This window comes from Lagopus muta, chromosome 4 (assembly GCF_023343835.1).
Source record: "Lagopus muta isolate bLagMut1 chromosome 4, bLagMut1 primary, whole genome shotgun sequence".
NCBI lineage: Eukaryota > Metazoa > Chordata > Aves > Galliformes > Phasianidae > Lagopus > Lagopus muta.
Window position 1 is genome coordinate 38,230,142 of NC_064436.1, and position 17,060 is coordinate 38,247,201.

The window sequence follows — 17,060 nt, forward strand, 5'->3', positions numbered from 1 at the left end:
GCGGAGGCCGATGGAAAACACCGAGGGACGTTTCGTGGCCGCACGGTGCCGGTTGGGGGGGTTCTTAATTTTCATTTCTTCGGAAGAGAACCCCGGGCCGAGCCCTTTCCGTCAGCCGCCCTCGGGCTGTCACCGCCGTGGCAGCTCTTTGAGCGGCCTTTGCTGCCCCGGTTTGTGCTCTTCCGTTTCTCTTTTTGACAGAAGGGGAAAGAAAAAAATTGGAATCCGGGCATTCAGGCGGCTCCGCGGTTTCCAGCCACCCTGGACCCTCTTCCACAGCAGCATGTCTAATGTATTCCCCGGTGACTCCGGGCATTAATTAGTTGTTTAATAGGAGTATGACTAAAAATGTAAAAGAAGGATTAGGAGCGTGAAACGTATGTCCAGCTCCTTCCACACACTCGAGGAGGGAATGAAAATCACCCGCTCTCCTCTGTTCCTCCAGGAGCCATTTGCATTTCCCACCAGCTGCTCACTTGGGCTGCAGAGGGGTAACGAGGGTGAGAGCGGGGCCGGGCTGCGCCCCGCGGGGCTGCGCACCCGCGCAACTCCCCGTTAAACCCCGGGAAACGCCGGCTGGGAGCCGGCAGTGCTGCCTCTCCTTTCTCGGATGCGCCGGGAAAAATGGGTTTCGCTCGGCTCTGCGGTCTCAAGGACAGAAGCAGGCATCCGAGGGCACGCTCCGTCCATTTGGTTCTCCCATAGAACCCCTCACATCGGCGAGGGGCACACGGTGACTGCAGCCGCAACCCCTCCGCTATGCTGCGCTGCGCGGGGCCGGGAAGCAGAGAGCTCCAATGCACCGCGGCTGAAATCTTTTCAAAACAGCCACCGATAGACCTAGTGCTGCCCTCGAACTGAGAAAATGTGTAAAGAAAATGTATCATTTCTTTTTTTTTTCCTTTTTTTTTTTTCTTTCTTTCTTTTTTTTTTTTTTCCCCGCATAGTCCCTCCAGAAACAAAACTATGAAAATGCTGCGAAAAAAAGCGTTCCGTTTGGTTTGTTCTAAGTAAACACATCCGACTTCGTTTGTTTCTCAAACGCCGAAAACGGCTTAAAATCGAAAACCTCTCCCTCCGCCGCTGGGTCGGGGCCGTTCGGGGCAAACGGGGCCAGTAGTGATCCCGGCACGAACGAGCAGCGCGGGGCTGAGGGGCATTTTCCCTGCCTTGGCTCTGCGTTGGTGGTCGGATGAGAACAATAACCCCGAGGATTTGGAGAAAAAGGGAAAAGAAAAAGGGAAAAGAAAAAGGGAAAAGAAAAAGGGAAAAGAAAAAGGGAAAAGAAAAAGGGAAAAGAAAAGAAAAGAAAAGAAAAGAAAAGAAAAGAAAAGAAAAGAAAAGAAAAGAAAAGAAAAGAAAAGAAAAGAAAAGAAAAGAAAAGGAAAAAAGGGGAAAAATGGAAAGAAAAAAAAGGAAAAAAGATAAAAAGACAAAAAAGGAAAAAGAAAGGAAAAGATGGGGGGAAAACAGAAAGGGAAAAGAAAACAGAAACAGAAAAGAGAAAAAGAGAAAAGAGGAAAAAAAAAGTGAAAAAGAAAAAAAGAAAGAAAAAAGCGGGGGGGGGGGAAAGGAAAGAAAAAGAAAGAAAAAAAAAAAAGAAAGAAAAAAAAAAAGAGAAAGAAAGAAAGAAAAGAAAAGAATGGACAGGGGGAGGCGGGTGGAAGCAGAGACCTCTCGCCACAGCCCGGCGCTACGTCTCTGCACCTGAGCAGGACCGGCCCGGCCTGGGAAACTTCTCGCACACAAACTCGCGCCTCCCGGGCGGGCGGGGCGCGCTCTACGCGGGCGCGGAGGGGCCACGGCCGCCCTCTCTCTCTCACCTCGGCTCTTCTGCGGCCACCCAGCCCTCCTGCCGCTGCCGCCGCCGCCGCCGCCGCTCCGCCGCCTGCCCCCTGCGCCCGCGCCCGCGCCCGGCCCCGCGCAGCATAGCGCCGCGGAGCCGCCGCCCGGCCCGGCCCCGGGGCACTTGGAGGAGGCTCCGTGACGTCAGGCCCGGGGGCGGGGGCCGGGGCCGGAGGGAGGCGGTGGCGGCTCCGAGCCCCGCAGCCAGCGCAGGAGCCCGCCGCGGCCCCGCCGCCCCCGGCAGCAGCGGTAGCGGCAGCAGCAGAGCGGCGGGGCGAACGGCGGCCGGCCCCGGTGAGTGGTGCACGCAGAGAGGGGCACGACGGGGCGGGACGGGACGGGGCCGAAGCCGGAGCTGCCCGTCCCCGGAGGCTGCCCGGGCTCGGGGGGGTAGCGAGCGGCTCCTTCTTTGCAGGAGCAGGCCCGCGGTTACCTGTGGGTCGGGCCCTGCTCCTGCGAGAGGCAATTACGAGCGGTCGGCCCTCTCGATCCTAATTTCTAAACGGCTTCTCCTGGCCCGTCGAGCGCCGGAGTTCTTTGGGAACGGCTGCTGCCGCTGCGTCCCGGCTTTCCCCATTGGGGCGGGTACGGCGGAGCCTGCCGTGTCTCGGCGTGGGGTGGCTGCGGCCAGGGAGCCCGTGCCTTGCGGTGGGGGTGTCCCCGGGACGGCGGTATCGGCCGTCACCGGCGGGTGGACGGCCTCGCTCCGAGCCGCTTTCGTTGTGGAGGCGGCGGCCGTGGGCCGAAATCCCGGCGTAAAGCCGCTCCCACAGCCCTCCGTGCTTCGGGAGTTGTTGGGATGCGTGCCGGGGGACTCGGCTTATTTCTTTTTTTTTTTTTTGTCTCTTAAAGAATAGCAATAGGTACAAAGAAAAAAAAAAAAAAGGGGGGGGGGGGCGGGGAGGGTCGGGGGAAGAAGAGATAAAAATACATTGTGTGACACTGCTTCGTTGTTCGCGTCTTGCAGGTTTTACAGTGGTAGTTCTGCTAGCAGGTTCTTCCCTAGTGGAGCCGGCCCGGGAAGGGAAGGGAAGGGAACGGAAGGGAAGGGAAAGGAAAGGAACTCTCTGGGCTGCTAGTGTGAGCCTGCAGAAATGTTTAATTGTGAACGAGGAGTGCGCAGAGATACGGCACTAGCAACGGCACTATAGGTGGAGGGCAGAGCCGCCTGCAATTGAGGCACCGCGCTGCAGACTATAGGGAAATGCTTCTCGTTCCTCTTGGACCTGCTCTGCAATGTGGTTTATCAAAAAATACGAATTTTATTTAAAAAAAAAAAAAAAAAAAAAAAAAGGAAAGAAAAGAAAAGAAAGAAACAAAATGAAGAGGGTGAGAAAGGGAAGGAGCATTACAGTCAAGGAGCAGAAATCGGCCCTGCAAAGGCATTTTTCTTCATCGAAGCGGGTGAATACAGAGAACAAACTTCCCCTCGGCGTGGCCGCTGTCCCGTCCGTGGGTCAGCCGAGACCCCGAGGCGGGCAGGCGGCCGCTGGCTGTGCAGGACTCGTTTCGGGCAGCCGGAGGAGAACGAGGGCTGCGGGCCGCGTCCCAAATAGGCCGTGCCCGGCGCTAGGCCCAGAGTCCGTTCCGAGCCGCGTCGGCCTCGGGCAGAAGCGCTGTGTCACGGCGTCCCGGGACCGCCAGGCTCGTACCGTGCCTCTCGATACTTTGCTTTGGGTTTTCCCGTCCCTCTTTCCTTCTCGTAGCTGCCGGGGTGGACGGAGCACTGCCCGCCGGCACCGGTCCCATCTGCGGTATTGCCGAGACCCGGCCCGGCTTGGGCGTTACAAAAGGGGCAGCAACGAGGCACACCGAAGCGACGGTGACATGCAAATTGTCCCCGAAATTATCATAAGTAAACACTGGAAGCCTGGACTAATAAAATCCCATCTGTGTTACTTCATATCGAGTTAGTAGAGAGCTGTGATAATGAATTTTGTAATATCTCCCGAACAGACATCTCAATCAGGCACTAATCCCATGATTTTACCGCCCAGCCGCTCGGACCGGGGGGGCTGGGGACCTTCCTCGGCGTCCCCAAAACGTGGCGGCGGGAGGGAGCCGGGCCGGGAGCCGCATCGGGGGCTGCGCTCTATTTTCCCCGGGCGCGACCTGTCTCCGTGGGGGGAGGTCACGTCAGCATGGCTGCGACGGGGCTCCTGGGCACCTGTTGTTATTATAATTGCTATTATAAGTGCTATGATTATTATACTTATTACATATGTAACTGTAGTCCTGGATTCGTTGCTTTAACAACCCAACGCGCTTCGTCTTTTGCAGATAACGGGTAATGGAGTCCAACTGCCGTAAACTTGTCTCAGCCTGCGTGCAGCTAGGTAAGAGAACCCACCGCCCCGCGGCCTCCGACGGGGGAGCCGGGAGGCGCCGGGGGAACGCAGGGACCCGCCGCCCACAGCTCCTCCGCGGGCCTCGCCGCTCCGCGCCCGGCCGCCCGCCTGCGCGGCACTATGGCGCCCCCTGCCGGCCGCCGGCCGCTCGCGCGGCGCCTCCAGGTGCGCACCCTCCCCCAGCCGCCCGCTTCCAGCAGCGCCCCGAAACGCTCGCAGCGCTCGCACCGTGCCTCTCCGCTGCCGGCGGGTTCTCTCTGCTAGCTTGGGGACTTTTTTTTCTTAATTGTTTCCATTTTTAGCCCCCCATAACCTCCCCATAGCTGAGGGGTGCCACACCGCCTTCACATCCTCTGCCCGCTGCAGGGGGCCCGAGGGTGGGCGAGCCCAAGGGGTGATAAAGAAAAACACCCAGGCAAACACATTACAAAGAAGAAAACAAGCGCTCTGTATTCCAAGAGACTGTTTAATCCAAGATAAACGTAATTTTGTTTAAATAAAATATATTAACCTGAATTAATAATACAGGAAACTAGACGGAATTAATAATGCACGCCTTGCCGGTGTCGTGGTTAAACACTCCCCTGTGGGAATGCCGCGTTAACCCCCGCAGCTCAGTGCTGTTCTGGGAGTAGCCTCAGGCTCAGAGCACCATGAGGCCATCGGACATCGCACCCCACCAGGCACTACGGTGAGGATCGGAGGCGGCAGAGAGTGAAATGCGGGGCGATCCCGGCCGTGCAGGCTTCAGGAGCCAATAAGTTTTAATCCCGGAAACATACGCCATGTTGAATTGTGCTCAAATCGGTTTTGCCGGGTGCTGGCACTTTGTCCTTCGGCCGGTAATAAGTGTTAAATAAGGTGGAAAGGAAGGGTGACATCGCTTTATGTATGGTTGGGAAATAAGGAGGGCCTTCCTCCCTCCCGACCAACAGGTGGTCTTAATCAGAGCTCTGAGCGCAAGCTAATGGGGAAGTGGGAACCTTTCCGATAGAAGAAATTTACGAGCCCTTCCCTGCCAGCTTTACTCTTCAAAATATTTATAAAAGTAATGCCACCATGCGCTCGCTGACATGCTCACTTTTACTTCTCCCGCCGAGAAACAAACGGATATTTTCTTAAGCGTCAATTAGGAACGCGGGTTATTGTCAAGCACGTACAATGCCCTGCCTCGTTCCCCTATCATCCGTTCTGCGTCCTACCCGTCGGGCTGAGGGGGAAATCTCTACCCGAATAGCTTGAATGCCATTAATTGAACAAGAACCCATGGAGCAGCGCTGGGTTGTACAACTTGCTGTTGTGGGGCAGATGTGCTCGGGTGGCAGCTCTCGGAGCGCCCCGACGTGCGGGGCAGAGCCCGAATCTCTGCGATTTGTCTTCGAATTCCGTAGAGGTTTGCGCAGAGGTTTTATCGATTTTTTTTCCCCCTTCGTTTCGTTGCGCTATGAATCCCGCGGTGCTCGTCGGTTGCGGGCTGTGCCTGAGCATCAAAACTTCAGGTTTTACGTAGTTTCCTCCGAGAGAAATTTTTCGTCCTTCTGTGCGTCAGACGTAGGATAGTGAAATAGTGCGGGGACCGTCCAGGACCGCTTCTGTCGGAACGCGTGTTTGGGAACGGGCAGCGCTACGCAGTGATTGCGCGGGTTGGGAGCTATAGGTGGACGCACGGCGAGGAGTTGCTGCCTACGGATGCCTCTAACGGCAGCGCGAACGCGAGCGTCGGGTCAATGCAGCGCTCCTGCGGGAGGAGGGAACGAAATTCGGGCGGAGATGCCGCAAGCGTGGCGGGCTCTGGGGCTCCGGCTTGGGAGCGGGACCGCTGCGCCCGGGGAAATGGAAATAGTCAAGTGCGAAAATAGCGCTACAGCCGAGAGTGGCAAAAGCGGGTGCCCTGATTACCCGGAGAGGCGGAAAAATTGCTGCTGGGTGCATATGGTTGGAAAAGCACCCAACAGGAATGCTGGTTTCTGAGGGGCTTATTCGAATAATTTTTACGAAGGGTCAAGGGATGCTTAGATTCTACCTGTGCGTTTTTAATTGAACGAATAGAATCTATAGAATTCGTTAGCTGCCCGAATTGTGCTGCAGAATTCCTTCCCCATCAATCGCTAACGCGGGTGTCGCTAAAGCAGCGGCCACCTCCCAGTATAAAGCACTGGGATTACAGTACGCCCCGTATCAGCGGCACCAGCGCGAATCGATTGTTTCAACCCCTCGGATGGGAGGAGGGGGGGGGGGAAGAAGAAAAAAAAAAAAAAAAAAAAAAAAAAGGAGCAGAAAAGAAGAAGAAATCGTTCTTTGGGCTGAACACTCAGTAACTTCATATCGCTTAAAAAAAAAAAAAAAAAGAAAAACAAAACAAAAAAAAAAGTGAAAAATGGAGCAGTGATCCCGCCTTACGCCCAGCCCCACGGAAGGTGCCCGGTGTGTGCTGTGGCCCCGCCTCCCCCCGCTGCCGGACGGGGACAGACCCCTCACCCGAAAGTTTGATACCGCGTTTCGGCTGTAGCATCAATTATGGTTTATTTTTTTTCCTTCCCCGCCGGCGCGTGAGAGTAATATATGCAGCAGTTGTTAGCCTCACTCCAGGGAAAACGAAATGTATAAGGAAAGCTTATTCGTGAGGAGGAATATACTAATGGAACAATCTGATGTCTTCTTAATCCTATGTAAAAAGCTCTGTAGTCTTCCTAATATTGACTGAATGGGTAATTAATGGCTCTTCATCGAGGAGAATACGCGGTAATCCGAGATAGGCGGGAGACAACAAGGGAGGGGAGCAGCCGGTAAAGCGAGCGGGACTGCGCAACCCCGAGGTGTCGGTCGGGGAGAGGGTTACACAACGATCCTATCGGGAGATAAAGGAAAAGTGGGAAAGTAAAGACCTGCGGGAGGTGGGTGGGTGGGGAGGAGGGAAGGGGGCAAAATAACACTCAGAATAAGATAAAAATAAACCGAATACAACCAAGGAATAGCAAAAGGAGAAGGAAGGGTCCCCCGGTCCCTATTATTAGGGGTTGCACCCAGCACCCCGGGCTGGGCTTTGGGGCGGCCCCGCAACGAGGAGTGCGGGCCCGAGAAGGGATGGGAGCTGCCAGAGGGAAAGGAAAAGTTTAAAAAAAAAAAAAAAAAGACTTTTGACATTTTAATTGGAACCTTTAGCGCTAATATATGGCTTGGGTGCCTACAATGAGCTTGTTTTTCGGTTGGCTGACAGCTTCTAAAATATTATTTCGCTTGGGAAATAAAAGCTTCATCTCAGCTTCTAGGTGGGTATTTTTGGATTTAGGTGATTTATGGTCGCCATGACAACTAACGCCGCCTGCCCGCTCCCCTCCCAGCCGGGTGCGGGGCTGTAGGAGGGGGGAAGAGCCTAAACCCCCTCGCTTTTGGGGGATCTGCTTTCCCACCCCCCCCGGTGGGAGCGGAGGACGCAGGGCCGGGTCCGCAACGGGGGGGTCCGACAGCGGTAGCGAGGGTTGGGAAGGGTGCGGGGACAGGATCGGTAAACAAATTGCGCGGAGCGGAGCCGGCTTCGTATTGACTCAGTTATAGGTCATCGGCTGCCCGTGCGGAGGGAGGAAATATTTACTTTACACATATACTTTATGATCTTGGGGGAATTAGAGGAAATTCAATAAGAAAACGGCTAGAATCATTTTAAACCCCCTATTTAAGAGACTTAAGCAAATTAGAGTCTTATCAGATTAAAATCCACTACAAATGTAAGAGCGTTGTCTCCGCCGAAACGCTGTGGGGTCTGAGGAAAGAGATTCGCTGCCAAATCTCGGGGATAAAAACGCGTCATTTAAACGGCAGATAATGAGCAGAATGTAAATTAATTTAACCTTCTTTACTAACAGCCCGCCAAAGGAATATGTGCTGTTCGGCGATAAGTGCCATTGCGAGGAACGGTGCGAACATCAGCGGGCGGAGAGACCCCGGAGGGGGGAATGAAGGGAGGGGAGGAAGGAGGAGGAACTGTCCCACGGGCCGGCGGCACCTGAGCCCCGGAGGGGGGGGAGGACGGGGCGGGTACTGCTGCGGGGAGGGCGCGGGGCCGTAGCGGGAGGCTTCTCCGGCGGGTCCGGGCGGAGGCGCGGAGATTACGCGTGCTCGGGGCCGGGATTCGCGCAGCCCTCCCCGCATCGGTGGCTGCGAGGTGGGGGCTTCCCGAACCGCGCCGCGGAGAGCTGCTCTCGGCCGTCGTCTCTTCGTTGCCTCCGCGCTCGTTAGGGCCGTTCGCGACCGCCGGCACCGCTGTCAGCGGCCGCGAGCCCGTCCCACCCGCCGCAAGGCCCTCGCTCTTATTGCCCAGCCGGGGCCGGAGCCCGGCCTCTCCTCCCGGGGCCGCCCCGCTCCGCTCCGTTCCGGCAGCCCGGTGCCGCCGCGGGGGAGGCCCGGGAGGACGGGGCGGGGCGCGGCGGGGGCGGGCGGCGGGAGGCGGTGCGGGGGCGGAGCGGGGCGGGCGCGGGTGACGTGCCGGCGCGGGGAAGGCCGCCACCGGTTTAAGATGTCAGGCCAAGAGGGAAGCGTCTGAGCTGATGCGGTGCGGGGCTGGCCGCGGCGCGGCGCGGGTCCATGCGCGGGCGGCGGAGCGGAGCGCCCCGCGGAGCGCCGCCGAGCCCCGCGGCGGGCCGGGGGCCGCCGGCCGGGGAACTGCGGTGCGGCCGTGACGGCTCTTGCGGGACCGGAGCCTCTCGCTCGCCTGCCGCCACCGCGCCCCCCCGGGCGGCGGGGGCTCCGGGGCGCGCCCGCCCGCCCAGGCGCTAGCAGAGCCCCGGGAGGCCGCCCAGGGAGGGGGCGCCGCGACGGTCCGGGCCGCCCCCCCGGGCACACGCGCTCCTTCTCCCGTCAGCCCTCCCGGGCGCGCCCGTTGGCTTCGGCGTCCTTTCGCCGATGAGTTGCATGAAGGATCCGTTAAGCCTGGAGCGCCTGGGAGCCGGGAATAATAAGCTGTGCTCTTCCTCACCTTCCTCCTCCTCTTCCTCGTCCTCCTGCCATCACCAGCAGTCCGCGCTGGCCATGGCGACGGCGCTGGCGCCGGGGCAGGCTCGCTCCTCCCTGGAGGCCGCCAAGCACCGGCTGGAGGTGCACACTATCTCCGACACCTCCAGTCCCGAAGCCGCAGGTAAGAGGCGGCGAGCGGCGCGGAGCCCCCGGCCCGCAGCGCCTCGGTCCTGGCTCGGGGCGGGTGGTGACGGCTGCGGGAGAACGGTGTAAGTGGAGCGGGCGAGAGATCGTGTGTTGAGGGCGAGTGATGGGGGAGCGAATGGGTGAACAACGTGGAGAATGAAGTGAGTACAGATGAGCGAATGTTGGGACGCAGAGGGCGGAATATATTGATACAGAAGGGTGAGTAATGTGGATAACAGACAGGCGAATATATAGTGAATAACGTGGATACAGATGGCCGAATTGTACGGGTACAGTGGGCAGATAAAATGGGTACAGGCTTACGAATATATGTCGAATCGTGTGGGTGCAGATGGGTGAATGAAATGGATACTGAGGACGAATGACATGGATACAGTGGGCAGGTAATGTGGGTACAGAAAGGAGGTAATGTGGATACAAATAGGCGACCGTATGACGAGCAGCATGGATACAGATAGGCGAGTAACGTGGATGTGTATAGGCGAATAATACGGGCAGATGGGCGAATGGTACAGATAAAAGGATATAGGATACACAAATAACATGGATGTAGACGGGCGGATAACACTGTTATGGAACGTGAATAATACGGAGGCAATAGGGTGAATAACACGGGTAGAAACAAACGAGTGATACGAACAGAGGATGAGCGGTAACGGACGACAACGGGCGAGCGCTGCGGGTAGAGGCGGGCGGCCAGCGCTGGTGGGGACGGGCCGCACTTCGGCTGTCCTCCGGCCGGTAACGCCGGTTACGCGTACGCGGAGAGAGGAACACCGCCGGCGTCGGGAGCGCAAACAGACGGGAGAACGCAACTCCCGTAGCGGGCGGCGGAAAACCCGCAGAGGAGAGCGGAGCCGGCGGGGGCCGGGCGCGGGTTAATGATTAGCGGCGCGGGGGCAGTCCGCGGGGAGCGGGGCGAGGCTTGGGAGGCTGAGATGCCCCTGTTTTCCGCCCCGCTGTTTTCTCTTCCCCCCTCGCAGAGAAAGAGAAGAGCCAGCAGGGCAAGAGCGAGGATGCGGGGCCCGAGGACCCCTCCAAGAAGAAGAGGCAGCGGCGGCAGCGGACGCACTTCACCAGCCAGCAGCTGCAGGAGCTGGAGGCCACCTTCCAGCGGAACCGTTACCCCGACATGTCCACCCGCGAGGAGATCGCCGTCTGGACCAACCTCACCGAGGCCCGGGTTCGGGTGAGTCTGGGGGCGGAGCGGGGAGAGAGATCCGCGGCCTCTTTCGGTTTCGGGTCGTCGCGGAGAGTGGCGCTCGGCCCTCCGGCTCTGTTCTCGCTGCGGAGCGCGGCCCCCCGAGGAGCTTTCTGCCGTCACGGTGCCGCTCCTTCCGACGAGAGCCTACGGAAACCACTGGCCGGGAGAGCGGCCGGGATCAGGCTGCGACCTGCGCGGCTTCTAACGAGAAAAAGATGTACAACACACGCGGGCCGTGGCCTCCCTCCCGACGTGCCCATCCGCGCATTTTCTTTCGCTTCGCAATTCGCCGAGCGCCTCTCCGCCCTTTCCCCTCTCTGAGATTTATGGGAGCCATCGGTGCACTGCGGACTTCCCGAGGCCACATCCTGCGTGCGTGCAAAAGCTGGGAAAATAATAATAATAATAATAATAATAATAATAAATAAATTAAAAGATATACAGTGAGCTGAACCGAACCTCCCAAATGTTCGGGAAAACAAACCAACAAAACAACACCTAAACCTTCTCTTCTCTTGGAGAAGGCAGAAGGCTAGCAATGCGGCGCGGCGCTGGGAACTGTGCGTCGGTGTGCCCGGCGCTGCTCTCAGCTCCCTGCTCCGCTCTGCCGCCGCCGGCTCCGCACCCCCCGGGGTTCCAATCCACACCGACTCCGCGGCTTCGCCGCCGCCGCCCGGCGCTCAGACACCCGCGTGTGGATTGGAGAGAGCGCGCTGCCCTTTGTCTGCGGGGAGGCTCCCTCAGACCTCATTTAGCACATTGTTAAGAAGCGATTTTCTTTTCTTTCTTCCCCCCTCGCCTCTCTCTCCCCCCCACCCCCCTATTTTTTCTTTTTTTTTTTAACTAAAGAGCGGTCGAACGAGTTTGTTTAGAAGTGGTTCCCGGCTCTGGAAGCTCTCTCAGGGGGAACTCGGAGCTTTAACCAAGTGAAGCAACGATTTATGAGTTGCTGGCTTCCCTCTCCCTCCCCGTAATAGGAAACATTGCCTTAAAGTTCCGCCGCTTTCCAGGCTCTCTGCCGTCCGTTTTTGCACTCTTGTATTTCCCCTGGATGGTGGTGCTTTGGATTGAGCCAAGGAACGGGGAAAAAAATAAAAGAAAGAGAGAGAGAATCGGGGAGGGGGGGGGAAGAAAAAAAAAAAAAAAAAAGGACAGAAGGACAGAAAGAAAAATAAACGGGGGGGAGTAAAAAAAAAAAAAAAAAAAAAAAAAAAAAAAAACAAACCAAAACAAAAAAAACCCACGTTCTTTCCTGTGGTTGGAATGAGAGCACAGCCATCTACGGGAGAAGCTCTGTACCCATCTGGGGATGGTAGGCTCGGGGCAGCCCCCACTAACATGCTTCTCCATCTCCCCCCCTCCCCCATTTCTAAAGGTTTGGTTCAAGAACCGCAGAGCCAAATGGAGGAAAAGAGAGAGGAACCAGCAGGCCGAGCTGTGCAAGAACGGCTTTGGGCCGCAGTTCAATGGCTTGATGCAGCCCTACGACGACATGTACCCCGGGTACTCGTACAACAACTGGGCGGCCAAGGGCCTCACCTCAGCCTCCCTCTCTACCAAGAGTTTCCCCTTCTTCAACTCCATGAATGTCAACCCACTGTCCTCCCAGAGCATGTTCTCCCCTCCCAACTCCATCTCCTCAATGAGCATGTCCTCCAGCATGGTGCCCTCGGCGGTCACCGGTGTGCCCGGCTCCGGCCTCAACAGCCTGAACAACTTGAACAACCTGAGCAACCCCTCCCTCAACTCAGCGGTGCCCACGCCGGCCTGTCCATACGCCCCTCCGACGCCTCCATACGTTTATAGGGACACGTGTAACTCGAGCTTGGCCAGCCTGAGACTCAAAGCCAAGCAGCACTCCAGCTTTGGCTACGCCAGTGTGCAGAACCCTGCGTCCAACCTGAGCGCCTGCCAGTATGCCGTGGATAGGCCCGTGTGAGCCCAACCCAACCCCGCTGCCACGGACTGAGCTGCGCTGGAGAGCGGTGGGCACCGTGGAGGAGGAGAGGGGGTAAACAGAGAGGGGAAAGAGGAGAGAAGGGAGTAAAGGAAACCACTGAATTGAGATAGTTCCTTTGTTTTCAAAGGACCTCCTACGGATCAGGAGATCTTCGCTAAGAGTATTTCAGCAGTTACAAGGACATATATATATATATATATATATACGGACAAATGGTTGACTGGATATGATATGACATTTTAATGTTCCTATAAGCTTGTTATTTTTTAAGTTTAGCGTTGTTAACATAAAAAATGACGGAAAGGATGTATATATATCGAAATGTCAAATTAATTTTATAAAAGCAGTTGTTAGTAATATCACAACAGTGTTTTTAAAAGGGTAGGCTTTAAAATAAAGCATGTTACACAGAAGCGATTAGGAGTTTTTCGCTTGCGAGCAAGGGAATGTATATACTAAATGCGACACTGTATGTTTCTAACATATAATTATTAAAAAAAAAAAAACATTGTGTGATATCGGTTTTAGAATAGTACCTCTGGTGGATGCAAAGATGTTTCTGATATTGCAATGTAAAACATGCCCTGTGTATAACATTTCGTACAATATTCTCGTTTTACTTTTCAGCCGACTTGAAAAATAATGTGTTTTATTTCATGGGAGTAAAAGATGCAGCATTCACTTCTTCTGTCCAGCGCTTTATTTCCGAAGGGGCGCGCAGCGGCAGCCGCTCCGCAGCCGCGGATGTCTTTCCTGCATTCCTGCGGCGCCGCTTTTGAGCGCGGTACGAAACAACGACGCGCTTTTTCATGCGGAAAAAAATACATATAGAAAACCCCTGTTCCCTCTGGAGGTGCGCCGCACAGAGCGGAGGATATCCCTCTGTTTGTCCCCCTGCGCACCCCAAGAGAGCGGTTGCAGTGGTGCGCTCGGGAATTGGCGGCCGCAGAGCCGCAGAGAGAGCTTTTATCGCCTTAAAGAAGAGGGAGGGGGAGAAAAAAGGAAAGAAAAAAAAAAAAAATCGAGAAGAAGAAGCAAAGCCCGTCCGCAAAACAACCCGCTCCCGTGCGGCAGTCGCCCCCCACGCTCACCTTCTCAGCGGAGCGGCAGCTCCTTCACGCAGCGCTGCATCGCTATTTCCGAAGCCCCGCGCGGATGGTACGGAAACAAAGAGCGGGCGCAGCGCGGCGCGGGGTGAGAGGTGAGCCCCCGCTTCCTGCCGCGCCGCGCCGCGCCGCGCGCTCCGAGGGAAAGGTCGTGCTCTCGAGTGTTTTGTTTTAAATACGGGTGACCCATTAATTCTAAACCTGCTTGTTCCTGAAATTATACGGGATTATAGCTCGTGAGCTCCGGACAATGAGGCAAATCAAGATGAATTGCCGCTCGGCCCTCCCGGCGGTTCCCACCCGGGCTGCCGGGAGGCTCGGCGGAGGGAGCGGAGAGTCCCTCCAGAGAGCGGAGCGCACTCGGGAGCGGGGGGGACTCGCGGCGGCCGGGCCGAGACCCCCGGGCGGGCGCCCCCCGGAGCGGGACCGTCGGGGCGCAGGGGGGCGGGGAGTGAGCACCTCCCGGCGGGCCGGGGGGAATGAGCGGCGGGATAGGAAGAGGGAGAGAGGGACTGAGGCCTGGGGAGAGATCGGGCCCACGGGATAAGCTCCCCCCGCCCGATACCGGGATCCCCCCGCTCTGAGGCAGGCAGCCTCCTCTCTTTTCGTTTTTTCTTCTATTATTGTTTATTTCTTTCTATTTCTTCACCTTTCCCCCCACCCCCCCGACACTCTCTCGGGTCGGGGGGAGGTAGTGGCCCCCCCCGTGCCCGGCCGCGCTGCCCGCTTGGCCCAGCGCTGCTCCCGTCGGTTTTCCTGCGCCGTGTCAACGCTTCGGACGGGTGAGTGCCAGCGGCGCGCCACGGGGCCCCCACCCCACTCCTCCCCCTGCTCTGCTCGGCGGAGCCGGGGGCGACCCAAGGAGTACCCCCGCGGGGACAGCTCGGTGACGGCGGGCGCCTCTTTCGCCTCTCGGTTCTTCTCGGCGCGCGGTTATTTATACCGCTCTCCCTCCCTGTAGAATGTCTGCATGTGTGTTTAGAGGATGTGTGTGCGTGGAGAAAGAATATACGTATCTAATATATGTATATATACGTTGAGGGTAATATATGGGCCGTTTCCGGAGCACAGAAATATTGGATCAGAGTTTTCCACTCTACTGTGTAATGGCTCAAACGATGAAAAATCAACGTGACCGCTCGGAGCGGACATAAATCACTCCGAGTGTGATCTGAATTTCTCTCTCCGCCTAGCTGAAGCCTGGAGGGTCATCATTTTTCTGCGCCACTTGACCAAAGATATAATGTTTTGATTAGGTCGTAAATCAAAATCTTGGGCTGCGCTTTTCTTCCTTTTTTTTTTTTTTTTTTTTTTTTTTTCGGGGGCTTTCCTTCTTATCAGCGGTGGCAGCGCGAACCTGGAACAATGGAGGCCGTGCAGAGGAGAGGGGGGCGAAAAAGAACCACAACGAAACAGGGAATTTGCAGCAGACCTCTGGCGGGCGGCAGCCGCGGGGGGGTGAACCGCGGGGCGCCCACCCCCATCCGCCCCCCCCCGCCCCTCGGCCCGGCCGCTCCCGTCTCCTGCTGTGCGGCCCCCGCGCCGGGCGTGCGAGCGGGCAGCGCCGTCTGCTCCCAATCCACATCCCAATCCACAGCACCGGCGGCCCGCGCAAACCCCGCGTAATCCCAGCGCTGCCCCCGCCGAGCCTTGCAGCCCCTCTGCCGCCGGGGCAACGAGGTGCCGCCGCGCTCTTTTGTTTTCGGACGCCTCCTCCGCGTACTTTCAACGTCGGCGGCGTGCGCATGGCCCGTGCCGGGCCGGGCCGCAACGAGATGCGCGGCGGGGCGGCTCGTCTGGGTCAGCGCGGGGCTCCGCGCTGTGCCATCGTCCCTCTCTTGTCTTCCCGCGTTATTTTCGCTCGCACGCACTCATCCGGCCCCTTATTTTCCCGAACGCGCAGGTCTCCCATACCTGCCCGTTTCTACACCTCCGAAATTAAAGAACCTTTTCACTCCTCTGCGAGACCCATCGGCATTTTTGGAAGGAAGGAACTTCCTTGGGAAAACAGCTGACATTCGAGCCCGGCCGAGTTTTCTGGAAGACACTGCAGCCGGGCAAGGGCGCAGCCCGCTCCCCCCAGCGCCGCACTCCGCACAGCGGGCGCTCAAGATGTGCTGGTGAGGAGATGGTGGGGCCACCCTGGGGGTCGGTGCAGTCAGGGTGTGGTTTTCCCCCTGCGGATACCCGCGTTGTAGTGGTGTCGGTGTGGGCAGTGTGCGCCCCGAGGACCGAACGGTCTTTAACCCTGAGCTACAATGGGTTTGCACCTTCGGAGCTCAGCGCAGCGCCCGGTTAATGGATCGCTGCATCCTGGGTTTGTAAATGCAACCCATTGCGGGATTAATTGCAGCAGACATTCGTGTCTTCTCCTCGGGAGAGGAAAAAAAAAAAATAACAGGGGAAAAGAAAAAGAACCTTTCACTCTTAAATCACCGGCGGCAAAGCCTTTACTTTTTTCTTATTTTTATTTTTAAGGTGTTGGAGGCCGCATTTCATGAGCTCGGCTCTCGCTCGTCCTAGGCAGAGACTCAGGGCAGCTCCGCGCCTGCAGGGAGAAATGCGGGTACGGCAGCTCGACTCCTGCTGCCAGGGGGCTTTTGCTCGCCTTCTCCCTTGGGGTCCCGGACACCTTTTGCCTGCCGCAAGGTGGAGGCTGAGGTTTGGAGTCGGGTCCGTGTAGGTGGCACCGTGCGAACGGGGCTCCGATGGGGGATGCGGAGTGAGCTGGAGGTGAATCCCCGGCTCGCGGCCCCGGTCTCGCGCGGCCCGAACCGCCGGCGGAGGATGGATGCATCGCAGCGCTGGCCTGAAACAGGAGGAAAATAATGCAAGGGGAAGTAATAAGAACGAAAAACACCGAAAGAAATGAAAATAAAAGGAAAAAAAAATAATAACAATGAAGGGAGGAGGGTGGAGGGGGAAATAATACAAGAGTAAATAATAATAAAAGGTTAAATAATAAAAGGAAAATAATAACAGGAAGAAATAACAAGAGGTAAATTTAGTAAGAAAAAGCCGCAGCTCCAGGGGCTGGGGTGGAGCTGAGGAAGAGCCGCAGCCCTTCGGCCCCAGCCCCCGTCCGAGTGGCGCTTGGGGCCGTGTGAGCGCGGAGCTCCGTGTGCAGCCGGCCCGCTCCTGAGGATGCTCCCGCGGGTGCCCACAGAGCGCCAGATAACAGTGGCGGGGGCGGACCACCAGCACCGCCCCTCTGCGCTCCGGCGGGGTTTGGCCCCTTCCCGGGGCCGCCGGGCGATGCGCGGGGAGCTGGCCCGGCTGGCAGCCCGGTCGCGTTGAACATTAACCGGCCCCACACGCCGCGGAGCAAAACGAATCATCTCGCAGGTTCTAGCAAAACGTCCCGTAAAGGCCACCTATAAATCCTCTCGGCGTTCTCGGCTTTGCGTCTTGCCGGTGCGACGGAGTACCTATCTGCCACT

General features: G+C 57.3%; 2 protein-coding genes across 3 annotated transcripts; both read left to right on the forward strand.

Moving 5' to 3' along the window:
• The first annotated feature begins 2,044 nt into the window (after positions 1 to 2,044).
• Positions 2,045 to 13,181, forward strand: PITX2 (paired like homeodomain 2). Of its 2 annotated transcripts, XM_048941783.1 has the most exons (4): positions 2,045 to 2,139; positions 4,126 to 4,181; positions 10,334 to 10,539; positions 11,930 to 13,181. In XM_048941783.1, exons 2-4 carry the CDS (start codon positions 4,136 to 4,138, stop codon positions 12,491 to 12,493), a joined length of 816 nt encoding a protein of 271 aa, XP_048797740.1. In that variant the 5' UTR covers positions 2,045 to 2,139; positions 4,126 to 4,135; the 3' UTR covers positions 12,494 to 13,181. The 2 variants fall into 2 exon arrangements, with proteins under 2 accessions (XP_048797740.1, XP_048797739.1); XM_048941782.1 differs by lacking the exons at positions 2,045 to 2,139; positions 4,126 to 4,181 and adding an exon at positions 8,990 to 9,324.
• A 689-nt stretch (positions 13,182 to 13,870) lies between these two features.
• On the forward strand, positions 13,871 to 16,853 carry LOC125691998 (uncharacterized). The gene is made up of 4 exons (XM_048942031.1): positions 13,871 to 14,048; positions 14,169 to 14,402; positions 15,524 to 15,740; positions 16,099 to 16,853. The coding sequence occupies exons 1-4, from the start codon at positions 13,871 to 13,873 to the stop codon at positions 16,301 to 16,303; spliced, it is 834 nt and encodes a 277-aa protein (XP_048797988.1). The 3' UTR covers positions 16,304 to 16,853.
• The last annotated feature ends 207 nt before the right edge of the window (positions 16,854 to 17,060 follow it).